This window comes from Bombus pyrosoma, linkage group LG9 (genome assembly GCF_014825855.1).
Source record: "Bombus pyrosoma isolate SC7728 linkage group LG9, ASM1482585v1, whole genome shotgun sequence".
Lineage (NCBI taxonomy): Eukaryota > Metazoa > Arthropoda > Insecta > Hymenoptera > Apidae > Bombus > Bombus pyrosoma.
The window spans coordinates 5,235,973-5,253,192 of NC_057778.1; the positions used below are offsets into that span (position 1 = coordinate 5,235,973).

Here is a 17,220-nt window from a genome sequence, read left to right on the forward strand (position 1 = left end):
TGTAACAGAGAGAGAGGAAGAAAGAGACTGGACGTTGATTAGCGTGCATAGGGAAAGAAAAAAAAAAAACGTGAAAGACGGGATGGATGGATCCCTTTTCGGTATGCTCTAACCAACGCAAGACAATCTTTTACAACGCAAGGCCCGACATTTGCATACGCCGACTCGATCACGGCGTTATATTTCTCGCCAACTGCGCTCTGCGGAATTAGAGTATAATGAGAGAGACAGACAGAAAGAAAAGAGAGAGGGAGGGAGAGAGAGAGAGAGAAAGAGAGAGTTACGTGGAGAGAACACGAAGCTCTGTACGTATAAGGATGGTAGAAACTAGGATAAAGAAGGTCGGTGAGTAGCATTATGTCTCTCAAGCTCTCTTCCTCTCTCGTATTTCTCTCCGCTATGCCACTGCATTCGAGGCTATGTAACCCCGTTTACGTATGTATGTACAGCAGCCCAGTCACTATGATACATGTGTGCGGTTTCAACGAAACAACCGTACACAACTGTCATAGAAACTGTTTTGGGACGCCAGTTTCCTCTCTCCCGGCGACGATTCTCCCAACGATATCGACGAACAAACCCCTCCAACTACGTTTTACCCCAGCGTCGTTCCCTCTGCCAGGTGATACTCGCGTGAAAAGATTCGCTGCAGTGGAGAGGAGATTATTAGCTCAACGAGAGAAAACTAGGAACGAGAAAATTCACGGTTATGAGAAACGGCGATTTATTTTCAGCGATCGTTGGATAATTTCAACACGATGAACACGTTAGACCAATTTGATACTCGTGGAAAAAAATCTACTGTCTTCTAACCGTCGATGAAATTTATATCTATGTTGATTTAACTTGGACCATCTCCCTGTCCCGTGAGACAGATATCGGTTAAAAGCTACCTTGGCAAATTGATACATTTTTAATGGGTGCAAAAGGTCCGGTGCTTCGCCTTGTTTCACCTAGCACGAAACTCGAAATGGATGGAAATGGGTTAATAATAATTTCACCGTCTCATGCCGGAGGATCCGTAAATTCCCTCAACGAAGCGGAGTGTTCGTATATGTTTGGATTTAGTCTCGCATAACCTATCGGCTCGCCCAGGTAAAAATCGGAGGAATATCGCGCCGTTGCAGGATAGAACCAATAACTAACGTTGATTGATCGTACAACCTACCAAAACGAAAATAATGACACGCTCGAGACATCGGATGAATGCAAACAAAGGGGACATCTAAAGCGAAGGATAGATGTTTGAATGCAATAACCATTCGGACGTAAGATAAATGCATTCTGCAACGGATCGCTACCATCGTGTGTAAAAAAAAATGGTATACGCGTAAAAAAGGAAAGACGAAATGAAATATTTTCTACGGTTGAAAGTTCGCTTTAGGATATAACAGTATCCATCAAAGAGGATTAAGAGGATCACGCGGCTCAACCTTAATTTTCACAATTCATCATATAGGATTTTTTACATTTTTTTCTAATCTTTTCTTCTATAATAATTTTTTTATCTTGTCTGAATCAATTCGAATATTGTCTGATTTTATATCTGATCTCAGATACGAAAAAGTTGTTTACGATTATTTAAAATTTACCTTTTTACTTCTACTAATAAAATGTTGGTCATAGAACGTGCATAATACGGGAAATATAATATGCATATAATTTTAATATATGTTAATCTAAAATGGCTTTCTGTAACATGTTTCACAAAGGTAAACTACAGCATATAAATCGACTTTTTAACAAATAAAATATATAAGTTAAAAAGTTGAGCATTCAGAAATTCTGAAAGTTTGGAAATTTCAGCGATGAAATTGTAAAATGAAGGCAAGTTTTCAAGAAAATTTCGAACTGTACAATCATATTTAACGAGAGACGTTAAAATTATCTCATTATCGACGAGTGTAAAACATAAGATTTCCATATGTACACAGACATATGTATATTTCCAAAGCAATTTTTAACTTCCATGAATCATCATGTCGTGTTATCACATCAAATATGGTCTCGCAATACAAAGGATTAAATAAAACACTCTTGTTCAATTAATACATCGTATTCTTGAAAAATCGTCTATAAAATATACTTATAAAAGTATCTTAATTACTACAATATATTCCAGTTATTTTACTTCGTTAAAATTAAATATTATTACGAGATTTTATGTTCCATAAAGAATCTCATTTTTCGGACTTGTATCGTCAAATTTCCGAAACACCCGGGTGCAATACAATAATCTCACGCTTCAGCCGAGCACGCGGTAATAATGATAGAGCTAAAGAAGACAAACGTTACTCTGAACATTTGAAACGCGCGTTTAAATCCGAATCTCACATTATCCGGATGTTTTAGCGCGCAAACACTTCGTTTGAACAAACGTATACGCCAAATACTACGAGAGTACGAGTAATGCCCGCTATTTGAATAATTCGCGATCCAAATATGACGTGGTATTCCAAAGAGATTAGCGATCATTAAATATTGCATTAAATTTAGTTAAATCACTGACATGAATAGACGAACGATTTGAAGCCGAAATGAAACAACTCCAACTGCATCCATTTGTCCGTTTCAATTAAATCAAACTATCTCTTCCAACGATCTATTACTATAGATCAATTTTAACTTTCACAAGTTAATTCTAAGGAGGGAAATCGTATTTCATCCGCACGCACAAAGAAAGTCTGCGGAAATTTCCGAATAGCAGAAAAATTCGCACCATATACATGCGAAAACCTCGCGGAATAATGCTGGCGAGAGGTTCTCCAGGAGTCGCGACCGGAAGTCGAGCGGTAACTGCGGCGTGCGTATGTTCCAAGCATTGTTAATGCTTCAAAAACAAACATATTCGTGTGCACAGAGATCATATCCTATTGTAACCTCTTGAATAAGTCGAATTCCTTTTCTTATTTTCTGAAACAATGTAGTCTCGAAGATATCTATACGAAGTTCTGTACCTGAATTTTCAATATTCGGGGAATTGTGATTGTTTGGAAAATGTTACAACGAATAAGGTAGTTTTCTCAAAACCAATGTTCCTTGAAATATTTTCCATGTCGTGTTAAAGTCTACTTGACCTATTGCCTCTGAACTTCGAGCGCACCTATTTTTATTTCTTTCAGTCTGTGAAAGGTACGGAAAAAGCAAAAATTCATTGAAACTAACAAAAGTGACGTGAAAACTTTCTCTTCAAAATCCATTCGAAGAATTATACGATCATTAATTCTGGCTATATCTTCTTAAAAAATGTACGAATGTTCTAAGACATAGATAAATGTTCCAAATTCCTACGGAATAGATGATGTAAATATTTCATCATTACAAAGGCACTACAAGCCTAAAGACTATAGAACTATCAATTCTGGTTATATTTTCTTAAAAAATTTACGAATCTTCTAAAACACTAATAAATGTACGTTCCAAATTCCTATTGAAGAACCGATGTAAATATTTCATTAAAAAGATACTAAGAAGCTGAGGAAACGTTTTACAATAAAATACTACCTTTAACGAGAAGCTAAACCCGAAGGAAATTCAACGGAGCAGATATAATTCTCCTGTCTCTGTCTCGTGGTATTTTCGACAGATCGCGAAGCAACGGTAAAGAATCCAGTTCCTACAACTTAGTGACGACCTGTCTCGGCGCCGCGTGATCAGTTTCGAGCACCTAGTCTGCAGACTCTTCTCCTCCATTGACTAAACTAGCGAAGTTTAAAGCGAAGGCGAATACGAAAGAAAGAAAGGCAGCAAAAGCCTCTTGCGTGCACAAGAAAACGAAACTCTTTGCAATAGCTACGTGTCCCTAACCGGTGATCCTCTTATCGAGCAGCCCGTCGATTCCTACCCTGATCGTTCATCCATGAAGTACGGCCCTGTAATAAGGGCGAGAAGATATGCCATTAAGGAGCTTATCGTGAAAAGGATCTTCTCTTGCTCTCAGTTTCTTAGTTGTACTCCATCACCCTTTTCTCTCACCGGTCCTTTCTTTACCTGTCTCTGAAACTCCTCCTCGTCCCTCTCGAAGATATTAAACAGGTGATAGAGCATCGTGGAACCGTCCACAAGTATAATACACCGTTTCGAAGCCGCTTTGCTCGAGATCGATGAATGGTCTGCACGAATATCGGACGCTGCGAGATCGAGCGGCTGATTTTCCAGGTGGAAATAACTGTATCGTGGAGAATAAAAAGAGGCAGAAAGAAACGAAAGGAAAATAGACGGCGAGAAACGTTTGACGAATAGCGGCTCAATTAGCGAACAAGTGGAGCCAGTGTTGAGATTGTTCGCGTACCAGAAACGATCGAGCACGCTTGACACAAAGGCTCCTGTATGTAAGAGGATTCCGTTAGTTAGCTCGATAATGTTCCTGGAGACTTAGAGAATCGGGCATCCTGTTTGGAAGTGTCGCGAAATCAAATTCTCCCATTGGTTAAATTTGGAACGGAGAATTTTAATAGAACTCTGGCGGAATTGATCGCTGTTCGCGAAGAATATCGTGCTGGCAGGTGACTAATAAAATTTTCATGGAATCCTAAGTGCAGTATCGGGACATCCAGGTTTATTTTAGGAGCGCATTTTGGTCTGAAAACATTTTAGTAATGTGTATTTGAAATTATTTTACATGGATAGTGCAGGTCAGTTAAGACTGAATGGAACCTTACACGTTCTTTTCAAATGACTCTTGTTAACGTTGCGTGTCTTAGAAACGTTTAATCCTTTACAATCAGAGTGATGTTTGACTGCGAAAGAAGAAATTAATTCTAAGATAAAAATGTAGAAGCTAGTAATTGTTATAGACCGATCAGACTGATCAGACGAATGATAATATGTAGCAATAAAATAGCATGAAAAAAGCAAGTGAAAATGGACATAGAAATGATTTCAAGAATTTTATGTACAAACTATAGTGTGAAAAATATGTTTTAAATACTATAAGTTCTTGAAAACTCGTGTGTCTGTCTCTTTTAACTCTCCTAGCAATGTCTATTTCGATGGGCGATAGATTGAAATATTTTCCGCAAATGAAATATTTTAGCATCCTTGTATTCCCTAGAAATATGGACATAAATCGATACTTTCCAATTATCTGGAAAAAGTATTGCCAATACATAGCCTTATTTTCCGATGAAGCGTTGTTTTTTTATCAGGTTCTATGTATATTTCATTTTCATACTATCAAACGTTGGTAATCATATGAAAGTATTATAAAGTGACACGAAATTTACACTCTGGTCTAATTAATTATTACACAAATGTTACAATAAAATGTAATGATATGCTAATAGTATTTTGCTGTAAATAAACACGAAAACTTCCGCATTTACTATTTTTCCAATACACAAACTTAAAGTCGGCTGCATGTTAAGTGATCGAAGTTTCCTTAACAGCAAGATTACTCGCGAGAGAACAAACACTACCGCTAAACGAAATTAAGACAAGTCCGGAACAACCACCTAACAAACGCCAGTATTTATAAGGATATTTTTTGCTAAGTGGCGTGAACAAAGAAGTTATTTAAGCTGTTAATTTACAGCAACTCGACCTGCATAGCTAACAAACCAGCCAGACGACAGCAGCGTCGAGTTTGAAAAAATAAAACGGAGCTTGAACGGAAGTTGGCGAAGGAGATCGATCGATCGTCAAAAGAACGATGCAAGAAGACGTGCGCAAAAAGAATAATTGCGCTAATGAAGGGAGCACGATGTAATTAAATGCAAGGAGGATCGGACCAGTGGACTATGTCATCGTCACAACTGGACGCAAAACGACGAAACGCTTTTTATCGCTAACCGTGAAACGTCCTTTGACCAAGAAACGAGCTATCATCGAGACCAATAGAGAAATGTCGCGTAATACTAATTTCCACTTCGCCTCTACCAAGGGTTTCTCTACTAATGTACAAGGAAACCCACTGATTCTCTACGCCAACCATGTGTTAAGGTCGACAGAGTTGTGACACGAGAAACTGTTCCTTGTATCAGAGATGTGACATAACGTGTCTCGTCCTATGACAGCACACTCTCTCTCTCTCTCTCTAAAGTCTCTCTGCAGTGCAACGGAGAAATTCATGGGATTAATCTGAACGTGCCTAGAAGATGATTAATTATTTACTGCGAGACAATGTACCAGCACCTTCATTCTTCACTGTTTCAAATTTATTATATATGCCATTTTCATTTTTAATTCTTAGTTACAAACCATCCATTCCGCTAAGATCTTCACTTAGTACAGCGGGCTAATTCATAGAATTAATGTCAAGATGTCTAGCAAATGATCAATAATTAATCGTAAAACGATACACCCTTTGGGCCCCTTAATTTACATTTACGTATAACGAATCTATTACCGTTCTTCTTCTTTCATTTTTTTCTTTTCTTTTGAAAACGACTTTTCCTTTTATAGTTTCGTTTTTAGTGTTCGATTACAAACAGAAACTATAGGCGTTGATTTTGGATCGATTTGATCAACGAGTATACAACACGTGCGTCGACTATTCGTCAATCGTGAAATCCGCTTATCAATTGCGATACTGACATCGATACGAACGATTGCACATTGTTGGGCAACCGATACGGGATGGGGTGGTTTCTACGAATTTCACACCACGATCCATTCGGTTTGTAAGCAGAGAATTACGAGCCGATACGCCGCGTCTTTCGTCTCGTTCCCGTCGTTAAAGTCTCGTAAACTTTCGACCACCTTGCGTGACTAGCGTATCACCGTTTTCAAGAACGGGAACGCTTCGCGCGCACCTATTCATCGCTGAAACGGCGCACACAATGCTGTTCTTGGGGTTAAGAGCCTATCGAACGAACGAACGGGCCGGCGAAACGGTTCTTGACGTTGACTGACGAGACACGAAGGAAGCGGATAAGACGAAACGACCTTCGACCGTGCTACCACCACTCGTGAAAAAGGGTTCTAGGTGGATAGAGCGAACGTTCGAGGATTTAAGTATCGTTACGGTGCTCGCTGAAATTGCTGAAAGATTAAATACATTTTTCTGCAATACTATGTAAAATATGGATAACGTTACAATACCCTCTCGAGTCTCTAACAATCCCAAAATAAGGGGCGAGAAATTAAACCTAAAAAGTAGTATAAAATAAGTACGAGTTCTACAATACAGTAGAATGCTATTTATAATTATCTAACGATATATCGGTTATCGATTATCTGGATAAAATTCTCAGATAAAGAGAAGTGAAAATTATACATTGAGCTTAACGTAGGTTTTGACAAGAATTGTATTTAATTTGCATCGCTGTACACAAATATAAATGATGATCGGTAACGGATTATATTGACATTTTTATCGGTGAAAAATTAATATCCGGATAATCAACGTTCTACTGTGATAAATATATCACGTGGTGTATTCATGAAGAAAATTCACAATTGAAAACAATTGATAATTGTGCTTGCGATTTCAATGAATGCACCGTCGTGTTCGTAAATGCTCGAACGCTCGGCATACCGTGCAAAACGGGAAGATATCACGGAGAGAATTGCTAGAGACAAGACTCTGTTCAGGTCTGCACGGTGCCGCTGGACTTCTGTAGTATCTGTATCTCGGGGTGTTTCTGTTTAATGTGACCCTTCAAGTTATCCAGTCGAGTCCTACGACAGCCACAGAGCGGGCACACGTAATTTCCTGGATTGTGCGTCAAATAATGATTCTTTAGATTCGACACGACCCGACCGCATAGTTTGCATTTGCTAGTGTACGTATACGGCAGCTTTTCGAAAAACTCCGACAGATTAACTCTCTGAATGTATGTAATCGGCGCGCACTCAATGCCCTGAGGGGTTAAAAGTGTCGTATCTGCAAATAGAGAAAAGTCGTGTGTGAAAAACGGCCATCGACGTGATTCGATCCGGAGAGACTGCCTCACTCCGTTTACCCTCGAGCTCTTTTCTTTTCGCTTTGATCAGATTCACTCTACTAGGAAAGGGTTACATAGGTAGCCGACATACGGCGTGTCTCTGTAGTCTGTACGTATCTCTCTGTGTGTATGTATGTATGTACGTATGTATACTGTACTTAGGTATTCCGCGTAGGTAAGTCTCTCTGTATGTATTCGTGCAGGTGAGCACGCGAGCACAGAGAAAGATCGATGTTCGATTATTAGATGTCATGCACTGTCGATAGAAGAGACTGGTCGCACACGTTACATATTACGCATGTGATATCATAGCTGTATTTATTATATTATATATATATAATATATAATATTATATTTTATAGATATAATATATAAAAAATAATATATACATATTATATATATATATAATACATATAATATAATATATATAGTATAATATACATACATAATATATATCTATTATCGATCATTGATTAGACAAATATTGTACTTTAAATGGAAAGGCACCAGAAAAAAAACCTCTATGGAAAAATCTGCTTTTTTTTGCAACAGCCTTCGGGCCTCAGAGACTAGTTCATAATGACTATTTCATCGAGCCACACCGACCCATGAGCTTCAGCGTTTCTTTCATTATTTTTTCTTTTTTTTGCTTTTTCTTTTTCTCGTATACTCAGTCTTCGACGTCTTTCACAACCTATGATGTATATATAAATATAAATATAATATAATATACGATCTATAAATAAGTGTATAAATAGTTCTTAATACTGATCTTCCTCTCTCCACCTGCGGAACAAGGCTGCCATTACGAGATACAAAGTTGCGTGTAAGTATTATAACAGTGCACACCGGGCATGGAACTGGATGAAATACCCTAGACGCGTCGATGTTTCGTTAACAGGGGCGTTTTACGAGCAATTTCGAGGAGAATTTCCTCGCGGTTTGGAAATCATCCCCGCGCCTGTGGTAAAAGCCGGGGCTGCACAACGTTTTGCCGGCCAAAGTATCGCTCTTATGCAAATCTAATCAAAGGCAATATCTCGAGGTTTCTCTCTGGCCCGATGGAAATTCAGTTTTGGTCAGAAATGAACGAGTGGGCTCGCGGGGTGAGCGCCGCTGTGTTAAAAGTCAGTTCCATGCGCCGCGTGCATACGAAAGAGCAGCGGTGACGGCAATTTTTGAGAGGGAAAACCTTTTTTCATTTCGGAACGTAAACACACTTTGTTAGACTTAGAATTTTCTCGCTTGCTCTAAAGAGGAAAAACGATTAAAATCCTCGCGTGTACGCGAGAACACACGCGCGGGAGGTAGTATTCTACGAACACGACATTTTTTTTTCTTTTTTTTTTTCTCTGAAGAGACATTTGCACAACGTTCCTTTACACTCTTTGTACTCGAATTGAATCCGTGAACGTGAGATCTAAGCGATTCTACGAACACTAGTAATAAAAGGAAAGGAGATACTAGCGACCATTTCTTTTAAAAACGGCCAGATATTCAATACGCTTAACACTTAGCCAACTGAACAGGGAGATCTCCCCTCTGTGAAAAACATCGCTGCGTGACCAAACAGGGAGATCTCCCTTTTTGACTTTAGCAACGTGTTTTTCTTTTTTTGTTGTTGTTGTTATTATCAGTTATTGTCTATCTGGAATTGTTACCAATTAATTGCGGCACTTTTTCTGCTTTTATAAAACACGGTACATAATAAAATACACCAATTTAGTGATGTGAAAATTAATTAAAAAGTTACATTGACTAAATAAATGTATAATTATAATCGTACGATTCCACACTGTAAACAAATATTAAAGTGCATTATGAATTTTTAATTCATATTCAAGTCATATTATTTATCTTTAGTCATTTTTAATGTTTTTAATTTTACCTATATCTTTTTATACTTGTAATATATACTAATATATACTTTTAGTTCGATGTTCTGTACAAACAATATGTGAAATTGTTAAATCAAGTCATTACCGCAAAATATAATTAACCACTTAAATCATTTTTAGACTTCTTTGTCTTTTAAGAAGTGAATATTAGTCTTCGATGCCTGGAAAAATGCACGGTGGACAGCGCATAGGTTGATTTGTCCGAGCGCGGTGGAAACGTATGGCTCGCTGTGGCGCGCACGGTTGGCTAAGTGTCAATTATTTTCTTAATAATAAAAACTCTTAAATGTTAAAATATAGACGTATAATAAATAATTAGATTCTCTTACGAAAATATCAAACGAAGAACACGATTAAAAATAATCGAGCGAAGCGTCGCGATCTTCGCTCGCTGATTAGAGAAATAAAGCAAATGATTGCCAGTAGTACAAGACAAACACGACGAAGGGCGAATTTCACATAGAACTGCGACCACGCGTTCCATCTGTGTCATGGAATGTGCAAGCAACGCGGCCGTTTTACGCGACAATCTCGGGTTCTGCTTCCTCTCTGTCCGATGTCCGTCTATCGCGCGTATCTTTTCGATGTTCTATACGACCGCTGTGTATAAATATAGCCGAGCACACGATTTGCATCAGCGCGTGCGCACGTGTTTTTATTTCTTCTTTTTTTTTTTTTCTTAATTCCTTATCACTCTCCGTCGTTCGTATTTCGCGAGCGTAACGTATGGAATTCTAGGTGAGGTAAGCCGGTTCCGATTTCGCTAAAAAATGTTTATGCTCTAAGCGCATGAACGGCGATATCAATGATCCCTCTCGTATTCCGTGTTTCAATTTAATATGCCTTTTCAAATTATCGGATCTCGTTAACGATATCATGCAGATTTGGCACTGATATTTATCGGGGAAATGCGATTTCATGTGCTTTTTTATGTTCGCTACGCTCTTGCCACAAAGCTTACAACACTCCGTACCGAGGTTGGAGTGTTCTAGCTTCGACTGACTCTCTTTACTTATATCCTTCTCTTTTTTGCAAGTTCCTGATGTTCCTGGAATTACAAGATCCCGTTTCAATTAAATTGCTTAGGCGACTAATTACGATTACCGACAATCTCTACCAGACTCATGATAAGATATATATATATATAAATATATGTAAAAAGAGAGAGAGAGGAATATATAAACGTGTATATGCCTCTCGTATAGTATCACACTCTACGGTCAAGTCAAATAGGTTGCAGAAAAGAGGGGATTCTCAATTAATTACGTTCTCCAATCAATATTACGATGATATCATTACGAAACACCACACTCGTATATAGTAATATTACGCATGTCTAGAAATGCCTACTCGTAACCAAAGATATAAATATAAAAAGTTCATATCATGTAAAGAAGAAAAACAAAAAACGCACACCTACGATCTCATCATCGTCAAGAATAACAATACAAAAACGCAAAGCTAAACACAACACGTCGTCACACAACCGACGAGAACAAACCAACATCGAGAAAGGAGAAAAAGAGAGAGAGAGAGAGAGAGAGAGAGAGAGAGAGAAAATAAAAAAATAGGACGACATGTAAAAAAGTAAAAAGCAAAAAACAAATACAAAATCAGATATTAAAACGGGATACGAAAAGTAAATGAAGAAAGAGTTCCGTTTAAAAGACCAACGCAAGCGGAAGAACCCTGGTTGAAAAAGTTTGCTTGTAAATGCGATACTTTCTCGAGACGAGTGCTAGTATAGTCGGAGAAAAAAAGTGCTGCGAGTTTGTACCGCTGCTACTTTCTTTTATCGACGTACTAGTTGACGCACACACGCGAAATGCATCCTGGAGATTAATCGATATTCAACGTTTGCCAGAATGGCGAAATTCTATGTCAACATCCTTTGCTATTTGTCGAGCATCGATACGACTTAATACAATCGTGAAACGACGACGACGACGAAGACTATGACAACAACGACGACAGCGATGATGTTACTGCAAGATCGAGCGCCAACAGTTTTCAAAAAATGGTAAACGGACCGTCACGTTAGCAACAAAATCCTTGCATTCTTTGATAACATCATATAAATATCGTTTAGACAGCGTAACGTGTTTCTCTTGAGTCAGTCACACGACGAAATTCGTCTCAAGAAAAATCACGATTACAAACGAAAACGATTCGGGTTACGTAACTCGCTTTGCTACCGAACCGGTGCGACGCTCGTGTTCGATCCATGGATCACTTACGTAACAAGAACGCAGCACGTGCATGTCCGTATTTTGTTGCTAATATTTCCATTTACTTATGTACTGGTGATACAGGTTAAAACAAACAGGCGCAAGAGAGACGCGTGAGAATGTAAGATTAAGATCGCTGGTTACGGTGACGTAAGAACGTGGCAAAAGGTATTTGTAAGAGGATAGAAAAAACAGTGTGTAAAAAGACATGCACAGAGAATCCCGCCGTAATGATATACGTATAATATATACATACATACACACGTACATATAATGGAATATGCATATCTACATATATATACGTGTATATATGTATTCGTTTATAAATAAAGTTTATAGCTATGCAAAACACACGTATATACATTTGTTCTCACGCAGATGAGACACACCCACACGCACTCATTCGCTCTCGCGCGCAATCATACCGTGGATTCCGTTATTTTGTCACGCACACGCAAATCCACCGATGTGTTAGATGTAAACGTGTGAGTAAATAGGTGTATGTAAATACACGTGTATATATATATATATATATATATATATATATATATATATATATATTATATATATATATATGTAATATACGTAAATGTGTATAGAGTAACAGAAAAAAAAGAAGGAAAGAAACACAACACATACGAGGCCTTATGTACAATCATCAACCATACAGCCGTCTCAAGAATCTCAATCAAACAGGAGTATTGTCCATTTGCTGATACCAACAGAAGAAACGTCCACTTTGCCGATACCACTTCCCAAGGGAAAAAGCAACTGTTTTTTTTTTTTTTGTTGCTTTCTTTTTACTTATTTCTTTTTTTGGTTTTCTTTTTTTTTTGTTAGATGTAATGTAGTTTCTATTGCTTTATTAACACATTGACGAGTTTGTAACAACTACTATAGTGACATAGCAAATGCACGATACCATCACCACAACACCAAGGATGAATATTGTGTCATCTATACCCATATATATATACATATATATATAATACACGCACACATATCGTCAGTTCATGTATGCATATATATACATACACATATACAGGATACATCGTAGCAAAGAAAGTTGTTCGTGTTTTCTAAAAAGAGGTTACCACTCACTACGCTTGCCAGACTTGGAAATAGAGGGATGCTCGCTTCGTACGCCTATATGTACGACTCGACGCGCAAAAATTCTTGCAAACGTGCATGCACATCTCCCTCGATTTCTTAGATCTCCGGTATTTCCGTCGCTATCTTTTGCCATTATTCATTTTATTATTCACAATTGTATCAATTACGACAAAAAAGAGGCGAGAAAAAAAAAATGAAGTAAAAGAGGAATGTATCCTCGAATTATTGCAATATAAACTCGCTAAAAACGACGAGAAAGATGACTTATCAAAATCGTCGTTGCAATAACGGTGTTCAAAGGAGCTAAGGAAATACGTGAAATCTAAATGTAATTTTGATCATAATGATAGATATTTATAGGTCTTACCATCGAGTCCGTCGAGCATTTCTGGGGGATTATGGTGTTCAGACGATTCAATCGTTGACACACCATCGCTTAACGTGCCTGTTGTTGCTCCTCCTTCTTCTCCTAGCAGTCCAACTGGATGACCCTGCACACGTCACGATTATACATTATAAATTCAACTGCGAACAAACACACTTCGAGGGATTTATCTACAAATTCTTCCGTCTCGAAAAATATCAGTTACTTTACTGCTATCGCGTTTGTCTACTATGCTAAATTAAGCAACGATTAAATAGAAAGAAATATAAGGGGAACAAATGTTAATTTTCGAATAATCTGACCGGGTAAGGATTCATTCTAAATATATTTAATTTACTTGGAAACATGAGATAGTAAAAGAGATAATATCGAAAATAAAATTGAAATCGAAATGTTATCTTTTCCTTTTTCCTAAGAACATTTCTTAGTTCGTATAAATAAAATAAACTATTGAAATTGATTCAAATTAATAAAACGGAATCACATCGTCTTTTATTTACTATTTGTATAATTAATAATAATAAGTATGGGAGGAAGGGAGAAGAAAATATAATTTGTCGATTTCATGAAAGACAATTCATTGAAATCTTAAATGCATGCTTATTCGTACATTTCATAGAAAAAGTCAGCATTCTCTATAATAAAAATATTAGATTTTCACATTTATTTACATTTCACGCGAGAGATATTCATCACAAAAATACACATGCTTTGGCAATTCATCTCTTTCTAACAACACTTCAATGTTAATAACACACACTGGCAGTGTAAATGTTATTACATAAAAATATTAGATCCGCAAATATACAAATATAAATTTTAACATATAACTCGTGAAAGTGTAAATATTTTTTCACGTTAAAGATATCATTAGATACATAAACATATTTTTCGCTTAGACATGTACGTATTAATTTTATAAACTTGAACAACGGTTGCATTTTAACGTAATATTAAAAACAAATATTTAAACTATTTATAACTTTCATAAAACATTTCGTCATATAATATCTGCTAAGGTACATAAAATTTTAAAAAAGGATTTTACATGAATCAAACAATATTATAACGATTAATTAACCATGAAAAGATAACAGCCTTAATTATACAAATATAAGATATTTAAAAATGTCATAATAAGAGCTAAAATTCTTAACTCAATTAAAAATATATGTATAGCACAAAATATTAAACACATCGTTATTTAAATTTAGTTTGTTTCAACGAAAATTAATTTCGAAGATCTTGTAAAAATGTCAATTTTAAACCTATATTGAAACTATATTTATACTGAAAGAAGGCAAGCTTCGTAATTTATGTCCACTTACCTAAAATTGCATAGACAGTTTAATGGTTTATTAAAACTGAGTATAATATAAGGTAGGATATATATCCTTTTGAACTGCTTTCAAGATATGTATTACAGCGTGAACATGTTTTTAAGAGGAAATAAATAACACAATTAAATTTTATCAAAATGTGGTATGGATGGTGAAGTTTGTACAGCCTTAAATAATTACAGACATATATGAAGATATAGGCCTTATAATAATAGGAAGTAAAAAACTGTTGACAGTTTTTTATAGCATTCATTGAACCTTCTTTTGCATGATCAAAATATTTTGTTAATGATTGAAATTAGATTGAATCTTAATTGAGCAAAATTAATCAAACATCAGCTGTTATTAAGATACAATTATAATGAAAAATCAACAGGTTTCCATGATGTAAGAATAATTCTCTTTTGCCTTGCTTTCTTTAGCTACACACAAATTATGAGCCTTGCACTTATCATGATGATTGACAATCTCGAGCCTAAAATTACCATTCCCAGCAGCAAATGAAGTACGTATTTCGGGAATTGAATCACTCCATTTTCTACAATATTTACAAAACATAAGATTCGTTCTTTCATCATATTCAAGCCAAGAGTACATATCTAACCATCCAATTTTGAATCTACCAGCCTTTCTACTTTGAGTAATAGAACGCTGTGAAATATTACATAAACTTGATTGTGTTATTGACATGCTTGGCTGTGGATTTACAATTATTGATCTATTTACATCATTATTACTGTGAAACTTTTTACCACTGGCATTACTTTCGGGAAGTGAACTGAACAAAGAATTGAATTCTATGTTATTACTCTTGTGCGAATTAGACTTTAAAGATATAGATTGATTCTGTGGAGCTTTGTAAGGGTTATTAAATGCAGTCCCTGACATATTGATAGACATAGAACCTCCAGCCATGATAGTGCTTTCGCGAGAAACTTGTATCACAGCAGGATCTTGTTGATTTTGGGTCATGTTCTGTACATCCATAGTTTCGTCACTCTTCCCATCTCTTTGAACCTCCCACTCCACACTAGTCTGTCAACAGAGAAGGAAAGGATATGTGTTTAATCAACACATCTTTGATTTTGTCTTTTAGCATATAAGAAGCCAATTTCGTATCTCTATTTAAATATCCCTTCCTTCCCATGTTTGTTTGGACTGAGTAGTTGTAGGAAAATAGTAGAAAATCATTGATTACAGGAACAGTAACGAAACTTCACATTTTTTGTACAATCTACTCGACATATTGTATAATTTCACGAATAGCTTACAAGCTATGCATGTGTGTGTTAAAGTATTTTTTAAAAAATACAATTTGGTTACACGATACAACAATAAAATAGAATAGAATAACATTCTGAAATAAAAGCAATACGTAATATAAAAGATTAATTTCATTACGATGCATGAAATATCAAAATTTACACTACATTAAAGCAACTTTTAACTACAAATATGAAAAAAAATAATTGATTTGTTATATATATTTAATATTATAAAAGACCATAGCAACTTTTATTAAAATTATATGGACGAATTTAAATATTCTATTGAATAGTTAAAAGTTATTTATTTTTTGAATTAATAAGTAATCTAATATAATACAGCAATTATAGAAAAAGAAATGTTACAAATTACTATATGAATTTCATATTACAGGAAGCATATAACTACATACTATCAACTATTTACATGCTATCAATTACACTACATGCATGTTGTAACTCTTTCTTGTAAATATTTAAAACATACTAATACAAAAAAGAACTGAAGGGTACTTACTGGGAGGGAAATGTTGTCATGGAAGTCTGGCAAATGATGATCTAACTCTTGCTTGATCGAAGGTTGTGGCTGTGATGCAGGAGACATAGGTCGACCACCATCTTCCATATCACCTCCCATGGCATTATTTAACTTTGGAATCACGGGAGGGCTTGATTTGTAACTACATTGTGACGATGCCTGGAAAATAATAAATTACAAAATTATGCACTTTAGAAGCATTACAAATAAAATTATTTATAATTGTTATAATAATATTTGCATCTAGCATATTTAAATTTACAACGTAAAGGAAATTTCTTCTTTATAATAAAAAAAAAGATTCTTTTGATTGACTAAAATTTTGAATTATTTTCTTTATTGTACATTATTTGGAAAATTTCTATGAAAATTAAAATATGCAGAACAGTTACTTAAAGAGAGGAATTATCCAAAACATCATTAATTCTAAAGGATTAGTCTGTGACAGAAATGATATTTTAAGATCAGCATTTGCTATATACCTCAAGGTTACAAGTACAGATATTTGGAAAGCTGTCCAATCATATAGATATATAATTTAATGATAATAAAGTGCGATCATTATCT

The 17,220-nt window shown here is 35.9% G+C and overlaps 1 protein-coding gene across 19 annotated transcripts in view; it reads right to left on the reverse strand.

The window, feature by feature from the left end:
- Window positions 1–17,220, reverse strand: part of LOC122571237 (sex determination protein fruitless) — a 92,765-nt gene that overhangs the window by 67,069 nt on the left and 8,476 nt on the right. For 10 of the 19 annotated variants that reach the window (XR_006317993.1, XM_043734774.1, XM_043734773.1 and 7 more), the window contains exons 3-4: window positions 16,633–16,812; window positions 13,493–13,616 (exon numbers count right to left, since the gene is read on the reverse strand). Coding sequence is in view for 18 of the 19 variants with exons in the window: in XM_043734774.1 (XP_043590709.1) it covers window positions 13,493–13,616; window positions 16,633–16,812 (304 nt within the window). In the remaining variant the exon portion in view is untranslated. Of the gene's footprint in view, window positions 1–6; window positions 4,740–7,229; window positions 7,826–9,909; window positions 10,833–13,492; window positions 13,617–14,067; window positions 15,886–16,632; window positions 16,813–17,220 lie in introns of those variants that run through there. The other 9 variants (XM_043734755.1, XM_043734770.1, XM_043734769.1 and 6 more) reach the window with 5 other exon arrangements.